This window comes from Fundulus heteroclitus, chromosome 16, assembly GCF_011125445.2.
Source record: "Fundulus heteroclitus isolate FHET01 chromosome 16, MU-UCD_Fhet_4.1, whole genome shotgun sequence".
In the NCBI taxonomy this organism is placed as follows: Eukaryota; Metazoa; Chordata; class Actinopteri; order Cyprinodontiformes; family Fundulidae; genus Fundulus; species Fundulus heteroclitus.
Window position 1 is genome coordinate 16,957,884 of NC_046376.1, and position 20,161 is coordinate 16,978,044.

Below are 20,161 nucleotides of genomic sequence, written 5' to 3' on the forward strand. Positions count from 1 at the left end.
AGAGGAACACTTGGAGCAGAATATGATCTCAAAAGGACAAAGGATAAATATCATGTCTAAAGCTTCACTGAAAAGTTCATCACAATTGTGCCCAGCTGTAAAAAATATCCTCAAGTGTTAGACACTAAAAATACATTAAAATAACAGCAAAGTGTGTGTTGTACTGTAAGTACGGTGTTCTTGAGTGAAATCAAACATTCAACACATTTCCCAATCCACATGACATTTATACAGTAAGAAACACAAATGCAAATATCCAGAATGTGCTAAGTTACAAATTTATGCCTTTTATGATTGATAATCTATGTATCCTAAATCAGAATTTCATCAATACAGTAATGTAACAAGCTGTATTTGCTTGTAAGCAGTGTCGATGTCCTGGTTCATCATCAGACTGCGAGCTTTACAGTTTGGCTCCTGCACCTGGCCTTTCAACCTGAACAGTCAAGGCAGCGGCTGCAGGGTCATCAATGAGCCAAAACAGTTCACCGCTGGTTGGGACAACACGAGCTGCTGGATACGGTGAAGCTTTTCCACCCTCCAGAACGTCCTGCAAAAAACAATGAGCTCTGAGTTGTGATCCAACAACATAGGTGCACAAATAAGTGGATTAAACTGCTCTTATTTTCTAGTGTGTCAAACTAGCTGATGCTTTTATTACGACACTGTTTTTAGTTCTCTGTATATATATATATATATATATATATATATATATATATATATATATATATATATATATATATATATATATATATATATATATATATATATGTGTGTGTATATGTATGTGTGTGTGTGTTTTGGGGTATTTTGTTTTACTGCGAGTTAGTGGAACATAAAAAGATGAATTTAAACTTTAAAGTAAAACAAAACTATGCAACCATTTTCATGTGAAATGTGCCGTATTCTTAGTATAACACATTGTTGCATTCACAATTAATTGCATGCTTGCATCTTTTGATGAGTCAGGAATATTGAAAAAGGACTTCTATTTGCATACATGGTTTACCTTTGCAACGGTATGCCTGACGTTCCAGCATGTTTAGATCTATTGCATGTTCTTATAGGATAGAGTAAAGATCGGGCCGAGTAAATCCAGCTTGACCCGTGCCTGCGGGCATGAAGCCTGACCTGACCAGAGCCTCACCAATGGTCTTAAATTGTGGGCCCACAATTTAAGACCATTCAGCCCAGAGAAAACCTGACCTGAATAAAAATTCTATTTATTAGTTTTTGTTTATTACTAGATGTAGTCAGTTTGTGTGCCGCGCACCACCGCACTGACTGTGCTTGCAAGGAACGCTAGGTTAAACTGCACTCAGTCAGCACTGCACTCCACAGCGAGCACTGGCCCAGGGTAGTGCTGGCCCAGATGTGCTTGGTGTGCAGGTCACATAGAGGCGCCGTCTAGGGGGTGGGGAGTAAGGACAATTCCAAGGGCCCTTGACTGACAGTGGGCGCAAAAAGAAAATTTTAAAGCATACATATGTGCTTTCGGGATGATTTAGATTTTTTTGTCATGGAGCCCAAAGTTTGTGGCGGCACGCCTGAGGTCACGCACAGGGTGTAGCAGACCAGAGCAGAGGCAGATGTGCCATCTATCCCCGGTCCCACAGGTGCAGGATGGGCTCATATAACACATGAGAGAGAGAAAAAAAAATCTTAGAGCCTGACCCAAGCCCAACCCACACCCAACCTCCCTGCGTGACATCAATGCCCGACCTGGCTAAAATTTAGAGCTGGCCGTTGGTCATAAAATCTATACTATGTTTCGTGGCCTGGTGCAAATGGTATGTCACAATTATGGATATACTCGCGTGATTTGGATGTCAAGATGGCAGCACCCATGAAATCCACAGAAAGGATAGAAAATATTGTTTTACTCTATATAGGAGTGCTGTGGTACAAAATTACAAGTGATAGTACCTCAAGTTTACAAATATATAATTAATGAAAAAATATATATATTTTCAGGGTTTTGTTTGACTTTAAGAAATACCCTCTATCGACAAGTGTGTGAAGACTGTATTGTATCTGATAATAATGTCTGCATTTTTCAATGTCTGCATTTTTATAGATTTCTGGATTACAATAATATGATGTTGATATGTGCACATTCCGTAACTTTTTTTCAATCATCACCTTTAAAACAGTAGCTTTGCTTCCACCTGTTGAGACGAAGGCCACGCAGCGTGCAGAGTTCACCACTGGGAAAGTCATTGTGACGCGCTGTGGTGGCGGTTTGGGAGAATCACTGATAGGAGCCACAATCATCTTTGTTTCCTGCATATAGCATACAGAGAAAGCAAAGACATAGCTGTAAAAAGCATAATGTAACATGAGATTTATTCACTTTTAATTCTTAATTTTCTATATTTTAGGTGTGTCATACTTCATATTTTACAAGATATGCATAATTGAAATGAGTGGAAGAATATCCAGTTATCATATATCAGTTCCAGTTTTACTGAAAAAAAAAAAGACTTCATGTAAAGCAATTTACTTTCTTCCAAAATGGCAACTCCCATCAGTTCTAATTAGTAGCTGACTTCAGAGTGGGTTGGCGATGGCTTTTATGACAGAGACAGTTCAGTAAAAGAAAATATATAATTGCAAATGTAGCTCCAACCCTGAGATCAGCTGGAAGATGGGACCAGCAGTCTTTTACTGCTAGTGGCAAAACTTTTAATTATTCTTAGTGGTAAAACTGTATGGGATACGTTCTATAAATAGTACCAACGGCACTTGTGTGGAATAGATGGTGCTGACTTCTATTTGCATACATGGCTTAAAGTGTGTCTTTAAACACACATTTAAAGACAAACTTTAAATGTGTGTTTAAACCACACATAAAGTATAGTGCAAAAGCTCCAAACCACAACTAATTAAACTTCGGTTTGAGGGAGTCTGTCACGTAACCAAGACAGAACATTACAGATGCTTCACTGCTTTAGTTTACACTCTGCTTTCTGTTGGGTTAATTCTTCAACTAATATTTCCTGTCATGTCTTACTTAAAGGACAGGGACTTCTTTGTGTCAATAGGTAACTTTACATCAGAGTTGACAAAGAACATATGCGGGGTTCCCCAAGGTTCACTTCCTATTTAATATCTATGTGCTCCCACTAGCTCAGATTATACAAAACAAGAAGATAAGTTACCAACTATACAGGCGACACACAGTTCTACATTACAAAGTCCCCAGGTAACAATGAACCCATTCAAGTGTTGAGAGGCATAGAACAATCATAGTGTGGATGTAAGATGATTTTCTTTTAGAAAATCATGAATCACTGGCTGAAAATAATTATATGTGTAGCCAATGCTAAAATAAACTTTGGAAGAGTTTAATAAACTGCAGAGAAATGCAGCTCTAAACTTCCATGAAAGATTATAAAACAGCCTGACTCTTTGGAAGAAAAATACAAAGAAATGAGAGACAATTTGAGATTTTTAAACGGCAGTGCAGTTTTCATAGACGCCAACCTTACATGTTACTGTTGAGTAAAATGCTGCAGTAGCAAAGCCCTCACCTCCAGCAGCGGATGATCTGGGAATAGAGAGCATGTGTGTCCATCAGGTCCCATACCCAGCAGTAGAAGGTCAAATACAGGAATGTCTTCTCCTGGGAAGGCCTATGATTTTAAATGTAGAAATCTAATAAAGTAAAATAAAAAAAATATTTGGGGACTAAAATATTAAAACTTGTGATTAGTTTGGACCTCTTTCAGTTTACGGGTGTAATCTTCTGCACACTCAGTCACCGGCAGAGAGGGGTCGATGGTTAAGATTCCACTATTCGGGATGTTTATCTTGGAAAACAGCTGACTCTGAAACAGAAGACAAGTCTGCATTGCATTTAAATGTAATTTAACGCAAAAACACTTTAAGAACAATCAAGTCTGCCAGGACAGGACATGCAACCTTGTAAAGCCCATATGTGCTTTCTGGATCAGTGAAAGAAACCAGCCTCTCATCGCAGAAGCCAACGACCCACTTGCTGCAGTCCAGCTGGGGCAGAGCTAGCAGCTCTTTGCTGAGCATTGACACAAGGCTTCCTCCAGAGAGACCCAGGGCGAACCTGCCGTGAGAGGCGATGGCCTTCTCGGCCCGTGAGGTCACCAGGTGGGCCAACACTGGACCCAGCTCTGCCGAGGAGGGAAAGACAACAACTCTTCTTCCAGCCATCACAGCACTGCAAGAAGAGAGAAGGGTTGCAAAATAAAAGGAAGTCAACTGCAAAACAGTTTTGCATCTGAAACTGTATGCAAATGCACATAATAAGACCAGTGTATACATTAAACCAACATGTTCTTTTATGATAAAAGCTCCAGCTGAATTAACATGAAAGGCTACATGTAAATGTACCTGCTTTAAGTAGTAGACAGAAGAACTGCTACTCGAAGTACGTTAATACAACCCTGTATGTAAAACCAACTACAAACTTAAGAATTGCTTTTTTAATATGGAAACAAATAACTTGTCACACCTTTCAGAGAAAAATCTAAACAGCAGATTGGTCGTGCGGATTTTCAGTCGGCAGACGGCAGAAGTTTAATTCCATGCACTAGTTCCTGAAACGACGTTTCATCAGCCAATCACAGCTTTCGCAACGCCGCACTGCATTCTGGTCGCTGCAGTCCCTGGAAATATAGTGACCCACGTGCTCCAATACGACTGCAAAGTTGACCTTTGGTTATCATTTACCAAACATCAAGTCCCGCTTTGAGTTTCTAAGTAACAAATGTAAATATTACAGCTCAATATTGCAGTTCTTCGCGTATATGCGATGCTTCCGCCCCGCCGCTAGATGGGGGCAAAGTTTGCATTTAAACAACTTGAGTTTTACCCCTAAGCATGCCTGCAGTCTTCCTCTCGCACCAAACAGTGTAACTATATTTTATTACGATCATCCAGAAGGAATCCGGACTGGGACGACTCGCCTGCGGGAATTTTGCTTGTCACGGGAGACCGACGAGAATCATGTCCACAGCCTTCTCCTTCCAGACGCAGCTCGTCTCCATCATGGATGCGCTGTCCAAAACAGCTGTGATGGAAATAAGCAAACTCGTTGAGATTGAATCCAAGATGTTGAAAATAGAAATAACAAGAGGGCGAAATGAGATCGCTTCTCTCACGGAGAAGCTGCAGCTGATGGAGAAGTTGCTCTACATGGCACAGGGGCGCAGACACGACTCAGCAGCAGCATGCTCACAGTTGAGAGAGGCTTCAGGAAATAAAGCATTCTTGTCTTCAGACAACTCAAAGTAGGTTGACATCGTGTTTTTTTTCTGCCCGCGGCAGGTCTTCATCTCGATTGTTGTTGTTGTTGTCTTTGATCTGTGGTATTTTGTATTTAATTAAGTGCATTCAATAGCAGTGGAACCAAATGGGAAAACATAAGATCCTCAACTGAGATGAACAGTTTGCACCTAAGTGATGAGCACACTTCAACTGAAGTAAGTATATTATAAATCATAATAAATAAATAAAATGATATATGGTAGCTCGCCAACCTGCCTTTAAACAATCATTTCAAAACTTTTTCCACATGTACTGTGACATTTATTCTGTTCAATCCAGCTAGAAAATAATGTTTTAGATGTTAAAATAGAACAAAGCTGCATTGAGTTTGCTGCATAAAAGTGCACACCGTTAAACTAATACCTTGTTGAAGCACATTTTGATTTATATCATTTCAACATTCATGTTTATTGAGTTCACATTGGACCTCAATCATAGTACATTCAATAAACCCTAAATGAACTTTAGCAGCCCTAGTACTCATTTTCATCCTTTAGCTAAAGCCGCTGTTTGTTGAGAAGCTAGAAATGGTCAAAAGAATCAGTAAGGAGAAGGATTCAAAATTTCCACAGCATGATGTCTAGGCTGCACAATCACAAAGGGAAAGTGGTCTCCTATAATTGGAAAATAATTAAATATAATAGGAGAAAGGGGACATTACAAAAACTGGATATTTTTCTGAAACTGATAAAAAGATGAGACTGAAACTGGCCCAAAAGGTGCTAGGCAGCCGACAACAACGTCCAACAGAGTCCAAAACCTTTCCTTCTATTAGGTTTGCTCGTTTTCGAGTTAAATTGCATAGGATAAATGTCACAATATGTGTGGAATAAGTTTTCAAATGGGTTATTACAGTCTGATTTTTTTATCGTCATAAAAACATGGCGTTTTAACAGAGATTTGCACTTTGTAACCAAGTGTTATTTATTATTGTTCAAATGTATGCGCTTTAGCTTCCAAACCCACCGAATGACTTGTCTGAGCTGATAGTGATTAAAGAGGAACCATTAGAGGTGGATGACAATAACACTGAACAAGGCGGAACAAATGAAACAAGTGAGCTTTTGATTTGTTTTTGTTTAGCCTTTGCCACATTACCTTTTGTCATTAGGAGTATTTAAATTTTCACCTTCTGCCAACAGGAGAGGATACACTCATAGACACCCAAAAGGCTCCGGATGTGATGCAGCATCCTAAATCCATTCCAGGACACCAGCAGCCTCTTTTCACCAATTGCTTTGTGAGTTTAAGCTCCCAACAGCCTCGCACTGACTCCAGGAGACAAGAGATGCAGGGGAATCCACAACTAGCACCTGCACACGGACCCCAACAGGACGGGAAACACGTGGCTCAAAATGTTGCCTCCCAAAACTTCAGTGCACCCAGGAATGTGAAGCTTCATGGTTTTAGGAACTCGTCTGCAAAGAGGTTTGGCTGCGTGCAATGTGGCAAGAGTTTCAGATGCTTCAGCCAGCTTGAAATTCACCAGAGAAGTCACACAGGCGAGAAGCCATTCAGATGCACGCTCTGCGGAAAGCGCTATGCCCAGAAAGGGCACCTGTACACACACCAGCGCACACACACCGGGGAAAAGCCCTATCGCTGCACTACTTGTGGAAAGGGTTTTATCCAGAAGTGCACCCTCGACATGCATCAGCGCACGCACACGGGAGAAAAACCTTTTGTTTGTGTCAGCTGTGGCAAAGGTTTCACAAAAAATTGTAACCTGAAAAAACATCTAAGTGTGCATCTAGATCCTGGACTGAACATTTATGGTGGAGAGTCATTTAGTGGAACAATTATACACAGAACGACATAAAACGCTAATTACCAATATTTGTATCCCATCTTCATTCTGGTTTAAACTGCTAATGGAAAATAAAGTTTACTTGGCTTAAGATAAGAGTTTGTGTCTGACTGTGCATATTTTGAACACACCATAGCTTTCTTGGCTTCAAAATGTACCCATTCACCCATTTTCTCTGCAAAACGTCCAAATCTGATGTTACTGCAGAAAGCTAATAAACAATTTTAATAGTCTGGCAAAACTACAAATGAAGACTGGACTACAACTCTGTTTCTAGCAACGGAGGGTTTCTGTGTATAATAAAACCTCTATACAATAACCATGACCTGCACAGATAAAGAGCGAAAAGGGCTGGCACACAACGAAAAGGGCCGGCGCACAAAACATAATAACACAACCAATAATTACAGGCCGATGAGGTTCAGCATTACACTTTTACAAAGCTTTTCAATAGTGTGTATGAAAGCTTTTCAGTAGTGTATATAAAAGCTTTTCAGTAGTGTGTATAAAAGCTTTTCGATAGTGTATATGAAAGGTAAAGCTTTTCACCAGTTTATACAAACAGTTCTCACTACTTTGTATGAGAACTTTGGAATAGGTTATATAAGAGGTTAATGTTTTCACTAGTGTATGTGAGAGCTTTTCACTAGTGTTTATGCACGTTTTTTAGTATATTATATGGAAGAGTTTAATTTAACATGTGTATATGAAAGTTAATTTTGATTTATGTCCCTGGGAGCACCCCATAAAATACCACTTTAAATTTTTGAATTGAATTGTTGATTAATTACATTTTTACTTCTTGAAATGCACCCCTAAACAGTGCCTCCCAAAGGTCCACACAACCTTGTTAAAATACCAGATTTTTCTTATGTCAAAAACTGAGACCATGATAAATAATCTCCTGATTTTTTCACATATAATTACTTTGCATTTATCCTACATGCATCTCAACTAAAATCTAAATAATTATATTAGAAAGATGAGGAAAAATAAATAACTGGTTGAATGAGTGTGCATTAAACAACAGAGTTTTCAAGTGCCTTTTGATTTAATTTTAGCACTAAGTCTTCTTCTTTGGTCAAAGTAAATCAGCATTCAAATCCTGGTAATTCCCGACCCGACCTCACAAAAGTTCACTAAACCTATTAGACATTAATTTTGAGGTGACATTAAATTCCACTGAAAAGCTACAAAAATTAAAATCTTCTCTGAGATGTACTAAGGAAAAATAAAAGAAAGGCACGTAGGTTTTCTCACGCTTAAACTATTACCTTGTTAAAGCAGCTTTTGGTTCAGTTTCAGCATTTAGCCTTCTTGGCTTCCCGCCGAAGATCAATTATAGTGAATCTGATTAATCAGACATAAAGTTCAACTATCCAACAGGAATTTTAATTTGCAAGCCATAGTTTTCTGAGGGAAACCACAGCTCTGAAGGATCTCATTGTACAAAAGTATCAGGAGAAAGGTAAAGAAAACTCCACAGCATTATATTTATATACCATGGCACAATAAAGACAGTCGTCAACAATAATAAGAATAAAAAAGGGACAGTAGCAACATTAAAGAAACTTGATTTTTCCAAAATTGATAAAAAGATGAGACAAAACCTTGTCAGGGTGGCTGCCAATAGGTGGACATCCTCACACAAGGAGCTGAAGAATATTCTGCTAACAACTTGGGTTCTGCATGTGAAAAAATTCTCCTGTTTCTCCATATATCTGAAACAGGAAGTAGTGGTGGTGCTTTTTCTTTCAGAGAAAACACCCAGATCTTGCTCAGATATTCTAAAGACCTGTTGAGAAAACGTATTATGGTCTAATGAAATCAAACTCGAACTTTACAACAGGTAGATTTGACACAAAAACCACTCACAATGTTACCAAAAAGATCACCGTGAAACATAGCATCCTGCTCTGGGTCACTTTTCTTCAGACTGAGCTATGGTTTTTGTTGAGGTGGATGAAAATCTGAACGGGTCACGACATCAATTAGTTTTGACACAAAACTTTCAGGTATCTGCCAGACATCTAAAGATGAGGAGATATTTTATTTTTAAGCTTCATACTGAGACTAACCATACATCCAAATCAACAGATGACTTCCTGAGTGGGGAAGCAAAGTGCTGGTGACACGATTAGAAAATGATTTTGAATTAATTGATCATCGACAATTTGTGTACACGCCAAAAACCTGGTATTTTAAAAGGGCTTTTTGGAAATGTATTTGCATCAGAAAAAAAAACCCTCACTTGTTGCAATTCTAAACAATCACCACTAGATGGCAATCATTCTCACCAATGTCTACTTTGACGTCTGATGTAGGTTTAATTGTGCGTGGGCTAAGAAGTAATATAACAACTCTGGTGTAAATATGTAAAACAGGTGAAGTTTCTCCTTTATTCGAAACATAAAGAAATAAATAATGTAATAATTGTTTTTTTTTTAACAGTGGCTGATAAGGTCCAATTATCTTCTTATACATGGCTAAAATTTTACACTAAAGTGTATTTTTAGCCACTAAGACGTTGTGCAGTACTTTTCCCGTCTGCCTCACCCTCACGTAACATTTCATTCCATATATTTCAAACAAACGCCACATAAATCGAGGCGATAACGCAGGCTGCCTGCCTTCACCATACAGTATACATTGTGGTGCGTTCGCCTATAGATTTCCCACAATCCTTTGCGGTACAGCTGTATCACATATTTGATTATAGGGAGCAGGGTTATTTCGTGGCGGGGGGGTGGCGGTGGAAAACGGTGTCGTTTTTCGGAAACGCTGAGACTACTTTGGCGACATGATGTGCGACGGCGCTAACAGGAGTTTTCGGACGCAGCTGGCCGTGATCCTGGACCGGCTAACAAAGGCGGCTTTGGCTGAGATCAGCAGCCTGGCTGACGAATGCTCCTCCGTCCTTCACACCGAGATATCCCTGCATAAGACGGAGAACGAGGCGCTGAAGAAGAGGTGCTACTCTCTGGAGGTCCAGCTGAGGGCAGCCAGAGAGGGGCAGACCTACCCTGCACATGTCAGCAGCGGTGCCAGGCAACTTTCAGGTCAGACACTTGAATCAAGCATTCTTCAAGCTGACATTTTTTTTTTTTTTTTGCTGCTGCTGCATAACATACCCTATAGGCTTGTATTATCTTTATTGTCACTTGCCATTATTGTGATTATCTGTATATAAACCCCTATATGCATCAAGCATACACGCTCTGATTTCTCCTCTAGATCAGCACCAGTCTGCTCCAGCCATCGAAGGAGTGTTTGGCAAAGACTGGTGCATGGACCTGTGGAGAGAAGACAAGCTGAACCCTCAGAGAAGACAGCCAATGGAGGCTGCCATGGCAAACCTGGGAGCAGAGGTCAGCTTGTAGCCTGCCTTTATTTATATTTTTTTTCCCCCCTGCACTTCAGTCATATGATGGTCTGAATCATGAGTGCTGTATTTTTAGCTGTCTCTCTTTTATCCCGTTGGTAGGCAGCTCACATGATGGGCAGAGAACCCGATCTCATTTTTGTGAAAGAGGAGACATATGACGATCACCCCATCGGGCAACAGATGAGTCACGCCGCCAACAGAAAGCGTAAGAGTGGCGCGAAAAGCACACACGACACAAGAGATTGTCGCAGCCCTGTGCTGCCCATGACCTAACTGGATTCATTTCCCCCCCTCCACAGTTGTTGGGATGTTTGAAGATGACGCCATGCTCCGGCGATCTGTCGATGAACTGCAGCTCCACTCGGGGGAGCTGAATAACTTCCCCATGATGTCGGAGGGGCAAATGCTACAGCGGGCGCAGCCGACCATCGCCGACAGACTAATAGAGGACGCGGCGATGAGCAGCCTCGTGCACAACGCCAACCCGCCTCCGGCCTCGGTGGAGCCCCCCACCTACCCAAGCTGTCTCCAAACGAACGCGACCAAAGAGCTCGCCCTGCCGCCCAAACCCGTCAAGGCCACGAAGCGCTTCGACTGCTTGTTCTGCGGGAAAATCTTCAACTATCTAAGCAGCCTAAAAGTCCACATTAGACGCCACTCCGGGGAAAAGCCTTTCAGCTGCTCGGTGTGCGGGAAGCGATTCGCCCAAAAGACCTACCTGAAGCTGCACCAGCGGGTGCACTCGGGCGAAAAGCCTTACAGCTGTCCAGACTGTGGCAAAAGTTTTTCCCAGAAGAGCTCCCTGAACATCCACCTTCGGACGCACACGGGTGAAAAGCCCTACAGCTGCGTGGGATGTGGCAAGTGTTACGCATATAAGTACGGTTTGAATCACCACCAGTGCTTCAACTGGATGGTCAAACCAGAGGTATTCGATACAGGTCCCCTCAGCGCGGCCCAGAGCGACTCAACATGCGCCACTATATCTTTATTAACACCCAGCATGGAGGAAAAATACTGATTTGAAACAAAAAAAAGACAATTTGTATGACCCCTTGTTACCTCTGCTACTTTTTGCCACGTTTTTAGCTTTAGCGCAGGCTTAACGTGGCTGTTTTTGAACAATAGTCGAGCTTATGAGTCCAACTTAATAGAGTATTTATTCTTACAGGTCCCAGTTTGACTGATCAGCCAGCAAGAAAATGGAAACATTTACCCTTTATTTCATTTTTTGCATGCGTTTGTTCCTAATATCTCAGGCCACAAAAGCACCCAGGAAATACCAAATTATTGACTCTGGGGAAGTGGTCCTGGCCAACCTTTAAAACTACCTCCTTGGAACAAACAAGATGAAAGACTTTTGTTCCTTTGACCTGCTCTTTATTTTTCATACATTATATTTACTTCATTGCGAATTAAATTAAACCGAAGACATTTTGCCTTGAATATAACCGCAATGAAAGTGTTTATGTCTTGGTCATACATTTAAATGAGTTTCACAGTCTGTTATTGCTAACATTGCGTTACTGTTTGAATATGTTATGGTTCCACCGTGACGGATCAATTAAAGAGAAATTGTTTTGTCAATATTCAGTAGATCCGATTATATTCCTTTTTTTAAATTTGATTCTAATGAATAATACAAATGGCTTACTGTGAATGTAAAGCTTGCCTGAACTGATTTGGTTTCAGAGACTGTTCTGGCAGCTTAGATTTTATTAGTAAAACGATAATAACTGCAATTGAGTTTTATGAAATAAAACCAATAAACACAATTGTATGTATGGCTTTATTTTATTAGAGACAAAAAAAGACGACATAAAACAATTTACTAAAACACTGATATTTCCAACTTACCTAGCACAATACTACTTATGAAAAAAAAATCTCAATTTAAACGAGTAAAAAGTGAAATGATGCTCTCCACAAACGTAGTAAAAAAAAACAAAAAACAGACATTATCGGCCAAGATCCACCGGCTCTTATTGGCTCTTACAGGTTCCTCCAGCTCTGCTGAAGACCAGGGTCAAACTGTGCCAACTTAAGAAATTTTGAGTGAACACCCCTCTTTTCAGTGTATGGCTGCTGGGTGAAGAAAAATAAGGGTTTTCTACGAGGAACTCCAGAATAACTGAAGAGCGATGACATTAATATTAAGAGCCACTAAGAACAGAGTGGGTCAAACTGATATATAATGTTATTATTCTTCAAACCATGAACCACGCCTGAAGAAAAAAAGAAAAAGGACACTTCAGCTTTCTATACCCAGATGCGCTGAATCAGATCCGAGGATTTATCGAGGCTTTCTCTCATTTCACACCGGTTCAGGTTGTGTCCCGCTCCTGGACCCTCCTCCGACAACCTCACGATTTAAGTGCGCCATTAAATGATGAGTGAGGTTGATCTTCTGCGTGAAGGTCCTCCCACATTTACCACACAGGAAAGGTCTCTCGCCGGTATGGATGCGTAGATGACATTTTAAATTGCCTTTCTGGGTGAACCTTTTGCCGCACAAGCTGCACCTGTAGGGTTTCTCGCCTGTGTGGACCACATAGTGAATCCTTAGAGACGAGTGGTTGGCGAAGGTCTTGCCGCAAAGCTCGCACGACTTGCTCATTCTCTGAAGGTAAACAGGAGGCACACAGCTATGGGATTTTAACTTCTTCCTTTGAGGAAAGTGTTGCTTACAAATGCTGCAGTGGTTCCCCTTGTGCGACTTCATGTGGTGTGTCAGTGTGCCCTTGTGAAAGAATGTCCTGCTACATATTTGGCATGTAAATGTCTCGCTTTTTGGAGCTCTGGTGGTTTCTGCGCTGACCGTGTTCATGTTTTTAGGGAAGTATTTAACCAGAGGGGAGCGGTTCTCGTTGCCGTTTGCCGGTAAGGTCTGCTGTTCATCATGACCGGGCCCGACTGCAGGGCTCGATGCTGCCTCGTTTTGGCTTGCTCGGACAAACTGAACGTCGTCATCCTCCTCATCATCGTCTTCCAGTTTAATTGGAACGACATGGGTGCTAAAGGACTCTTCTGTTGTGTCGTTGATACTCATCAACTGCGCGGTCGTTTCTTCGGTACCTGCTGGTGGCATTTCCTGTTGTGCATCCTGATCAAGTGGCAAGCTGCAAGTACTGCCGTCGACTGAGTAATCCACAAATGACTGATCTGATTCCTCAGCCGTGCTTTCTTCATGTTCTGATGTACAAAAGCAAAGAGTCAGACTGTTAGAAAGCAGAAAAAAATGGTTTATTCTGCCTAGTGTCTTACTCCCTTTCAACTCCTCACATCTTTCTTACCTTCATTGCAAGTTGTTTCCTCACCATAGTTAGTCGCAGCATTTGGCATCGACCCCTCTTCTTTCAGCTCGGCAAGTGTGTCATGGTCCGACCGAGTTGCTGAAGGCTTTTAAAACACAACATCTTGGTTTAATCTGAAGTTCAACACAATCTTTTTTTAAATGAAGTACAAACTCAACAGTTCACTAAAATGGTACATAAATGTGGCAGAGTTTTATCAATACTATTAATAATAATAATAATAATAACAATAATAATGAACATTTTAAACCAGTTTACAGATGCTAATATGCCCAGCAACAAACCTGTCAGATTCCCCTGAAGATGAGTTGATTTTTTAATCAACCCCATAAGTATGTCAGATAGTCTTGTCAGTAACTATCTTTTATATGCTTATAAAGCCAACGCAATCACAAGATTGAAATTATTTATAATTTAACATTGTTTACGTTACGTACAATGTAAGCAGAAGTTCTTTTTGTTTTAAAGGCAGGATGCTCCCTTTTATTGTTCTTATGGTTAAATAACAATCTGCATTAACTCATGGCTGAATAGAGGGACTATTACAAGTTAATAACAAACATGTATCCCTTCTTTTAAAATGGTAAAACTTTCATCCAAAATACTTTGATGACAAATCTTTTAAAACGTTTGAACTCAAGCTTTAATTTTAGGGCCCAACTTTCCACAGATTTCAAAGTAAATTAAGGGACATAAATTATACTTGCATTCCAGGTTTTAGAACACTATAGCTTTGCAAATTAGTAACCTGCAAACAAAGTTGTTGTTGTTTTTTTTTCTTGACTTTTCAAAAAAACCTCAAAAGACACTTTACAGGAATCAGACAATTATATCAGAACACTGGGGTACACAAACAGGACATAAAACAAAATCTAAAAGTAAGACACTTAAATACACATCCCTGGGTATCACAAAACACAGGATGAGCACAAGACAGGTCAAAAATCTGAAATCGGTGACACGAGAACAAAAATATATGATCATTCTAGCAACTAATTAACTGTTCATGTAATTTATCAAATACATTTTAGATATGTTTTTTGTAACTTTATTAAATGGTTGTTTTGGACGCCACATTCTAAACAGCTATTGTACAGCTTTTAGACATTTATAAGCACACAAGGCATATGGATTTTCAATTTTAAGTTATAGTTTACATTTATTTGTATATTTTATGTACAAATAATCATCCGTGTAAAAGTACTGCAGCGATAGTTTGATCATCGTGCCAAACTGTTTATATATAGTGATAAAAAACGTGTTATGACGTGCAGTAATACTTATTTTAAAGCACTTCTTTATAAACACGCAGGATGAATTTGTGCAACTTGCTCTCACCTTATCGGGAGACCCAGGTGAGTCTGTGCTTCTCCGGGGACTGAACGGGTCTCTGTCCTTCCACAGATTTATACACCAGTCTTTCCCAAAGATCCCATCTATGGTAGGAGGGTGGGTCACTGAGAAACAGAATAAAATATATATATATAGAATATAAAAAAAATGGTAAATTAAAAGCCGACCGTGTCCGCTCACACGGAGCTGCTGTATTGTTTTTGGGACACTTAGAAGATACCGTCACGGCGTTCCTCGTCACTGCAGCGGACAGTTTGCACACCTACGCTGCAATAACGTCTACCCTTCTCGGGGGGGTGTCCCCTCGCGCTCGTCAGTTCGCCCTGCAGGCTGTTGACTTTCTCTGCCAGGGCTGAGTTGGCCGACAGAAGCCGGGAGACCTCCGACCGCAGCTCGGCTGAGTCCTCGTCCACCAGCTTGCAGACCTGGCTGAACGCGGACTTGGCCATCGCCTCCATGATGGAGGAGAGCTGGGAGTGAATGGGGAGGCGGCTCGCCACGGCAGAAGCAAGCGCCATGGTGTCCTATCGACGCGGAGGGATTCACGTTTAAGCAAGGGGTAAAGGAGATAAATATAAGACGTGCAACGATAACATAAATCAAAGTGGGCGTTGCATATAGCCGACGGGTCTAGTTTAGAGGGGGGGGAACGCTGCTCGCTGGCTCACAAAGCGGGACCCAAATAAAAGGGGCACCGGTGACGTATTTCCGGCGGATGGAACTGGTCAGCTGAGTTGTGTTACGGCGCTTCCTTGTCAACGACTAAAAAGCTCCAAAACAGTGGTGTAGATTCATCTAAATGCGAGCCGCTCGCGCGTCTTCCTCCAGCAGACGGGACCCGGAGCCGCTTCAGCCGCGAACATGAACCAGGAGAAGGACTTTTCGCCCCTCACGCCCAACATTGTGCGCGCTCTGAATGACAAGCTGTACGAGAAAAGGAAAGTAGCGGCTCTGGAAATAGAGAAGCTGGTGCGCGAGTTCGTGGCCCAGAACAACTCCACTCAAATCAGACATGTGATCCACATCCTGGCGTCGGAGTTCGCCCTCTCCCAGCACCCGCACAGTCGCAAGGGGGGTCTGATCGGACTGGCCGCCTGCTCCATCGCCCTGGGGAAGGACTCGGGTCTGTATCTGAAGGAGCTCATTGAGCCTGTACTGACGTGTTTCAATGACTCAGACAGCCGCCTGCGCTACTACGCCTGTGAGGCCCTGTACAACATAGTGAAGGTGGCCAGGGGAGCCGTGCTGCCTCACTTCAACCTGCTTTTCGACGGTCTCAGCAAGCTCGCCGCCGACCCAGACCCCAACGTGAAGAGTGGCTCTGAACTCCTGGACAGGCTGCTGAAAGACATCGTGACAGAGAGCAACACCTTCGACCTGGTGTCGTTCGTCCCCCTGCTGAGAGAGAGGATCTACTCCAACAATCAGTATGCCAGGCAGTTTATAATTTCTTGGATCCACGTCCTGGAGTCCGTGCCAGACATCCACCTGTTAGACTACCTCCCCGAGATCCTGGACGGTCTCTTTCAGATCCTGGGGGACAACAGCAAGGAGATCCGGAGGACGTGTGAGGTGGTCCTTGGAGAGTTTCTAAAGGAGATTAAGAAGACCCCCTCAAGCGTGAAATTCGCCGAGATGGCCAACATTCTTGTCATTCACTGCCAAGTTGCCGATGAAACCAAGCTCACGAACGATCTGATCCAGCTGACGGCGATGACCTGGATGAGGGAGTTCATCCAGCTCGCGGGCAGAGTGGTGCTCCCTTATTCCTCTGGCATTCTCACCGCCGTGCTCCCGTGCCTTTCCTACGACGACAGGAAGAAAAATACCAAAGAGGCGGCTGGCGCCTGCAACCACAGCCTGATGAAGCTGGTGACTCCTGAAGACGACGAAGACACCGAGGAAGAAAGAAGCGGAGTCACTGGATCGCCCTCTGCAGGGGAGGGCCCGCCCAGGACGGAAGGAGACAGCGGCGACATGCTGAATGCGTCCCAAGAATCCGTCGGCTTGAGCAGCATCAGCTTCTTCACCCCGGCGAGCTCTGACAGGCCCCAAGTAACGCTGGACCTCGACGGGATCGTTCAGGTGCTGGACCGCCACCTGCACGACTCCTCCACTGGCATGATGACCCGCATAGCCGTGCTCAAATGGCTCTACCACCTGTACATTAAGACGCCGCGCAAAATGTTCTGCCACACAGACAGCCTTTTCCCCATTCTGCTCAAAACCCTGTCCGACGAGTCGGATGAAGTCATCCTGAAAGACCTGGAGGTGCTGGCCGAGATAGCGTCGTCTCCGGCCGGCCAAACGGACCAGGCCTCCTCCTGCGACATCACTGACAACAAGCTGGTGCTCAAGGTGCCAGAGGGTCCCAAAGCGGGACAGCAGCCCGCCGCGGGCTCCAAAGCGGCGGACTCCTCCCCCTCCACACCCAGCATGAACTCCTACTTTTATAAGTTCATGATCAATCTGCTGAAGCGTTTCAGTCTGGAGAGGAAGCTCCTGGAGAACAGAGGAGCGTTCATCATCAGGCAGCTTTGTCTCTTGCTACACGCGGAGAACATCTTCCACTCGATGGCCGACATCTTGCTGAAGGAGGAGGACCTTAAATTTGCCTCCACCATGGTTCAGACGCTCAACACCATCCTGCTCACCTCGGCCGAGCTGTTCCAGTTGCGCAACCAGCTGAAGGACCTGCACACGCAGGAGAGCTGCGCTCTGTTTTGGTGCCTGTACCGTTCCTGGTGCCACAACCCCGTGGCCACCGTGTCGCTTTGTTTCCTCACGCAGAACTACAAGCACGCGTACGATCTCATCCAGAAGTTTGGCAACCTGGAAGTGACGGTAGACTTCCTGATGGAGGTCGACAAGCTGGTGCAGCTCATCGAGAGCCCGATTTTCACCTACCTGCGCCTGCAGCTCCTAGACGTGGAGAACAACCCGTACCTGATCAAGGCGTTGTACGGTCTGCTGATGCTGCTGCCTCAGAGCCAGGCGTTCCAGCTGCTCTCTCACCGGCTGAAATGTGTTCCCAACCCGGAGCTCATGAGAACGGTGGATGAATCCAAGTACATGGAGTCCAAAAAGCAAGCGCCAAGCAAGCGCTCCTCTCACACTCAGGTGGACTACAGCGAGCTGCTGCAGCATTTCGACCGAGTGCAAAGCAAACACCTGGAGGTGCGACACCAGCGCTCTGCTCGTGCGTCCGATCACCACGACAGGAAGCTGATGTGAGAGGCGTGAGGACAGAATATAGTGTGCAGTACAGAAATAATATACTGAAGAAAATAATTGCTGTTAAATCCAAAAAGTATTAAGTATTTAAAATTATTTCTTGGAGAAGCACTGGATATACACTGTCAAGGTCAGTTGTGTATATTTTGGTATTCCTTATTCTTGTGTGACAACAACAAAAAAAACTGGAAAAATATCACTATGTAAAAAGATGCTCTAAACCTACTACCCTGTTTGACAGGAAGAACATATAAGAATTAGTTAAACAGGTTGTCATTAACTTTGCGTGCTAGTCGTGTGTTTTCTTAATGTGTCCAATTGTGCAGCATCCCTACTAAGCATGTGTTCACGGTTGCCTTAATCATGTCTTCACGTGTTTAGCGTCGACTCCGAACTCTGACATAAAATTCGAGTACATCCATGTTGTTACGTCATTGTTTTTACATCTCTGAAACGTTTGTTTCTTGCTTATATATTGAACTTTTTTTTTGTATACGTAAAGATCTTCTATTCTTTGTGATGTTTCACTGCAGTCATTCTATGTGAAAATAAAGTGGACCATGTAATAAATGTTTTTTTTTTTTCCCCCTCCTGTGGTTATATTTTGCACAACTCTGGTGATTAGAGTTACTCGGTCAAAATGTTTGAGAATCATCGCTGACCACTTCTCTATTTTCCAATCCTTTGTAACTGACAGTATAATTCATATTATTAATATCCCATTCTACCATGCTATTGTCATAAATGAATTATACAAAAAATATTTTTTGGGTCAGTAAAGCTATAATATCTTTTTAAAATTCACATTTTGTTATGTGCATAGCATTATATATTTAAATTAAAACAACTGTCTAGGACCAAATTAGAATAGATTATTGCACAACAGTACATACAGTTATGGTAAAATGTTCTGTCTTCCAACCATATTTATGGTCATAGATAAATGATCTGGTCTTTAACAGGTTATAAAATTATTCAGATCTAAGCTCAAATGGAAAAAAAAATAAAAAATACTGTACATAATAAAGAAAACTTGAATGTTAAAGTAGTCACTTTGTAGCAAATAGTCAATACATAAGATAAACTGTGCTGCAGGTTCCCTGATGGAAATAGTAACATTGAAATGAACAGAAAATGATGAGTCACAAAGTCCTTAAACTTAGTCCAGCTTTGATTTACAAAACTAAAAGTAAAGCGTGTAGAACAGGCGTGTCCAAACTTTTTGGCATGTGGACCAAAATTATAATGTCAAAAGTACTCGAGGGTAAAAAAATTAATTGAAAAAGATATTAAAAATAGCCAAAAAATTATGTCATGAAGATTTTTTAACCTGTTCTATAAAGTATGATAATTTTAATCCAACAAATTTGTCATATTTTCTGGATTTGTTCAAAAAACCTGACTATCTTTGCTCTAGCAACATAAGAACGGGATATTTGGGTCCATATTTCTTTGAATACACTTGCTATATTAAGTAAATTTTAATAAATGAATTCAAAAAAGATTTTAAGACACAAAAACCCGCATTTGAATTAAAGTCATCATATAAATGTAATCATATTTACTATGAAATTAAAGAGAATATAAAAAGTGTGGTTATTAAAGGTGAATACCTTGTGTCTAAAATTTTCAATTGTAAGATCTTAACTTGTGTGTAATAATTTTGCCTTAATTAAACATAAACATTTGCCATCTTCATCAGCCTGGACCAAATCTTTCTTGAAATGCAGTTTGGTTGCCTCAATAAATCAGTCCAGGGACCAC

At 41.9% G+C, this 20,161-nt stretch overlaps 5 protein-coding genes across 7 annotated transcripts; 3 read left to right on the plus strand and 2 right to left on the minus strand.

Annotated features, from left to right (window-relative positions):
* Positions 1–206: 206 nt before the first annotated feature.
* On the minus strand, positions 207–4,605 carry pgls (6-phosphogluconolactonase). Its single transcript, XM_012870979.3, has 6 exons — positions 4,490–4,605; positions 3,925–4,195; positions 3,723–3,830; positions 3,534–3,635; positions 2,143–2,283; positions 207–550 (listed from the first exon to the last, which is right to left on the minus strand). Exons 2-6 carry the CDS (start codon positions 4,186–4,188, stop codon positions 404–406), a joined length of 762 nt encoding a protein of 253 aa, XP_012726433.2. The 5' UTR covers positions 4,189–4,195; positions 4,490–4,605; the 3' UTR covers positions 207–403.
* A 211-nt stretch (positions 4,606–4,816) lies between these two features.
* LOC118556549 (zinc finger protein 180-like) lies at positions 4,817–7,481 on the plus strand. The gene is made up of 4 exons (XM_036147915.1): positions 4,817–5,267; positions 5,366–5,459; positions 6,258–6,360; positions 6,447–7,481. Exons 1-4 carry the CDS (start codon positions 4,984–4,986, stop codon positions 7,121–7,123), a joined length of 1,158 nt encoding a protein of 385 aa, XP_036003808.1. The 5' UTR covers positions 4,817–4,983; the 3' UTR covers positions 7,124–7,481.
* A 2,310-nt stretch (positions 7,482–9,791) lies between these two features.
* On the plus strand, positions 9,792–12,271 carry LOC105931999 (zinc finger protein 37). Its single transcript, XM_021320700.2, has 4 exons — positions 9,792–10,170; positions 10,346–10,479; positions 10,596–10,701; positions 10,796–12,271. The coding sequence occupies exons 1-4, from the start codon at positions 9,912–9,914 to the stop codon at positions 11,515–11,517; spliced, it is 1,221 nt and encodes a 406-aa protein (XP_021176375.2). The 5' UTR covers positions 9,792–9,911; the 3' UTR covers positions 11,518–12,271.
* LOC105932000 (B-cell CLL/lymphoma 6 member B protein) lies at positions 12,272–15,705 on the minus strand. 3 transcript variants are annotated; one of them, XM_021320737.2, is made up of 4 exons: positions 15,426–15,705; positions 15,149–15,267; positions 13,790–13,895; positions 12,272–13,688 (listed from the first exon to the last, which is right to left on the minus strand). In XM_021320737.2, the coding sequence occupies exons 1-4, from the start codon at positions 15,679–15,681 to the stop codon at positions 12,811–12,813; spliced, it is 1,359 nt and encodes a 452-aa protein (XP_021176412.2). In that variant the 5' UTR covers positions 15,682–15,705; the 3' UTR covers positions 12,272–12,810. The 3 variants fall into 3 exon arrangements, with proteins under 3 accessions (XP_021176412.2, XP_021176411.2, XP_012726412.2); XM_021320736.2 differs by having other exon boundaries at positions 13,814–13,895; positions 15,384–15,705; XM_012870958.3 differs by having other exon boundaries at positions 15,384–15,705.
* A 113-nt stretch (positions 15,706–15,818) lies between these two features.
* On the plus strand, positions 15,819–18,984 carry vac14 (vac14 homolog (S. cerevisiae)). The gene has a single exon (XM_012870974.3). The coding sequence runs from the start codon at positions 16,025–16,027 to the stop codon at positions 18,395–18,397; it is 2,373 nt and encodes a 790-aa protein (XP_012726428.2). The 5' UTR covers positions 15,819–16,024; the 3' UTR covers positions 18,398–18,984.
* The last annotated feature ends 1,177 nt before the right edge of the window (positions 18,985–20,161 follow it).

What these genes read in the sequence shown, in the direction of transcription:
- pgls (XM_012870979.3), bottom strand. Translation starts at nt 4,188, where the DNA reads ATGGCTGGAAGAAGAGTTGTTGTCTTTCCCTCCTCGGCAGAGCTGGGT. An exon ending in GCACATATGGGCTTTACAAG is followed by an intron (nt 3,831 to 3,924) that starts GTTGCATGTCCT and finishes CTTCTGTTTCAG; the next exon opens with AGTCAGCTGTTTTCCAAGAT. An exon ending in GCAAAGCTACTGTTTTAAAG is followed by an intron (nt 551 to 2,142) that starts GTGATGATTGAA and finishes TGTTTTTTGCAG; the next exon opens with GACGTTCTGGAGGGTGGAAA.
- LOC118556549 (XM_036147915.1), top strand. Translation starts at nt 4,984, where the DNA reads ATGTCCACAGCCTTCTCCTTCCAGACGCAGCTCGTCTCCATCATGGAT. An exon ending in TTGTCTTCAGACAACTCAAA is followed by an intron (nt 5,268 to 5,365) that starts GTAGGTTGACAT and finishes TATTTAATTAAG; the next exon opens with TGCATTCAATAGCAGTGGAA. An exon ending in ATGAGCACACTTCAACTGAA is followed by an intron (nt 5,460 to 6,257) that starts GTAAGTATATTA and finishes TATGCGCTTTAG; the next exon opens with CTTCCAAACCCACCGAATGA.
- LOC105931999 (XM_021320700.2), top strand. Translation starts at nt 9,912, where the DNA reads ATGATGTGCGACGGCGCTAACAGGAGTTTTCGGACGCAGCTGGCCGTG. An exon ending in TGGCAAACCTGGGAGCAGAG is followed by an intron (nt 10,480 to 10,595) that starts GTCAGCTTGTAG and finishes TCCCGTTGGTAG; the next exon opens with GCAGCTCACATGATGGGCAG. An exon ending in TCACGCCGCCAACAGAAAGC is followed by an intron (nt 10,702 to 10,795) that starts GTAAGAGTGGCG and finishes CCCCCTCCACAG; the next exon opens with TTGTTGGGATGTTTGAAGAT.
- LOC105932000 (XM_012870958.3), bottom strand. Translation starts at nt 15,681, where the DNA reads ATGGCGCTTGCTTCTGCCGTGGCGAGCCGCCTCCCCATTCACTCCCAG. An exon ending in TGACGAGGAACGCCGTGACG is followed by an intron (nt 15,268 to 15,383) that starts GTATCTTCTAAG and finishes TCTGTTTCTCAG; the next exon opens with TGACCCACCCTCCTACCATA. An exon ending in GGAAACAACTTGCAATGAAG is followed by an intron (nt 13,689 to 13,789) that starts GTAAGAAAGATG and finishes TTTGTACATCAG; the next exon opens with AACATGAAGAAAGCACGGCT.
- vac14 (XM_012870974.3), top strand. Translation starts at nt 16,025, where the DNA reads ATGAACCAGGAGAAGGACTTTTCGCCCCTCACGCCCAACATTGTGCGC.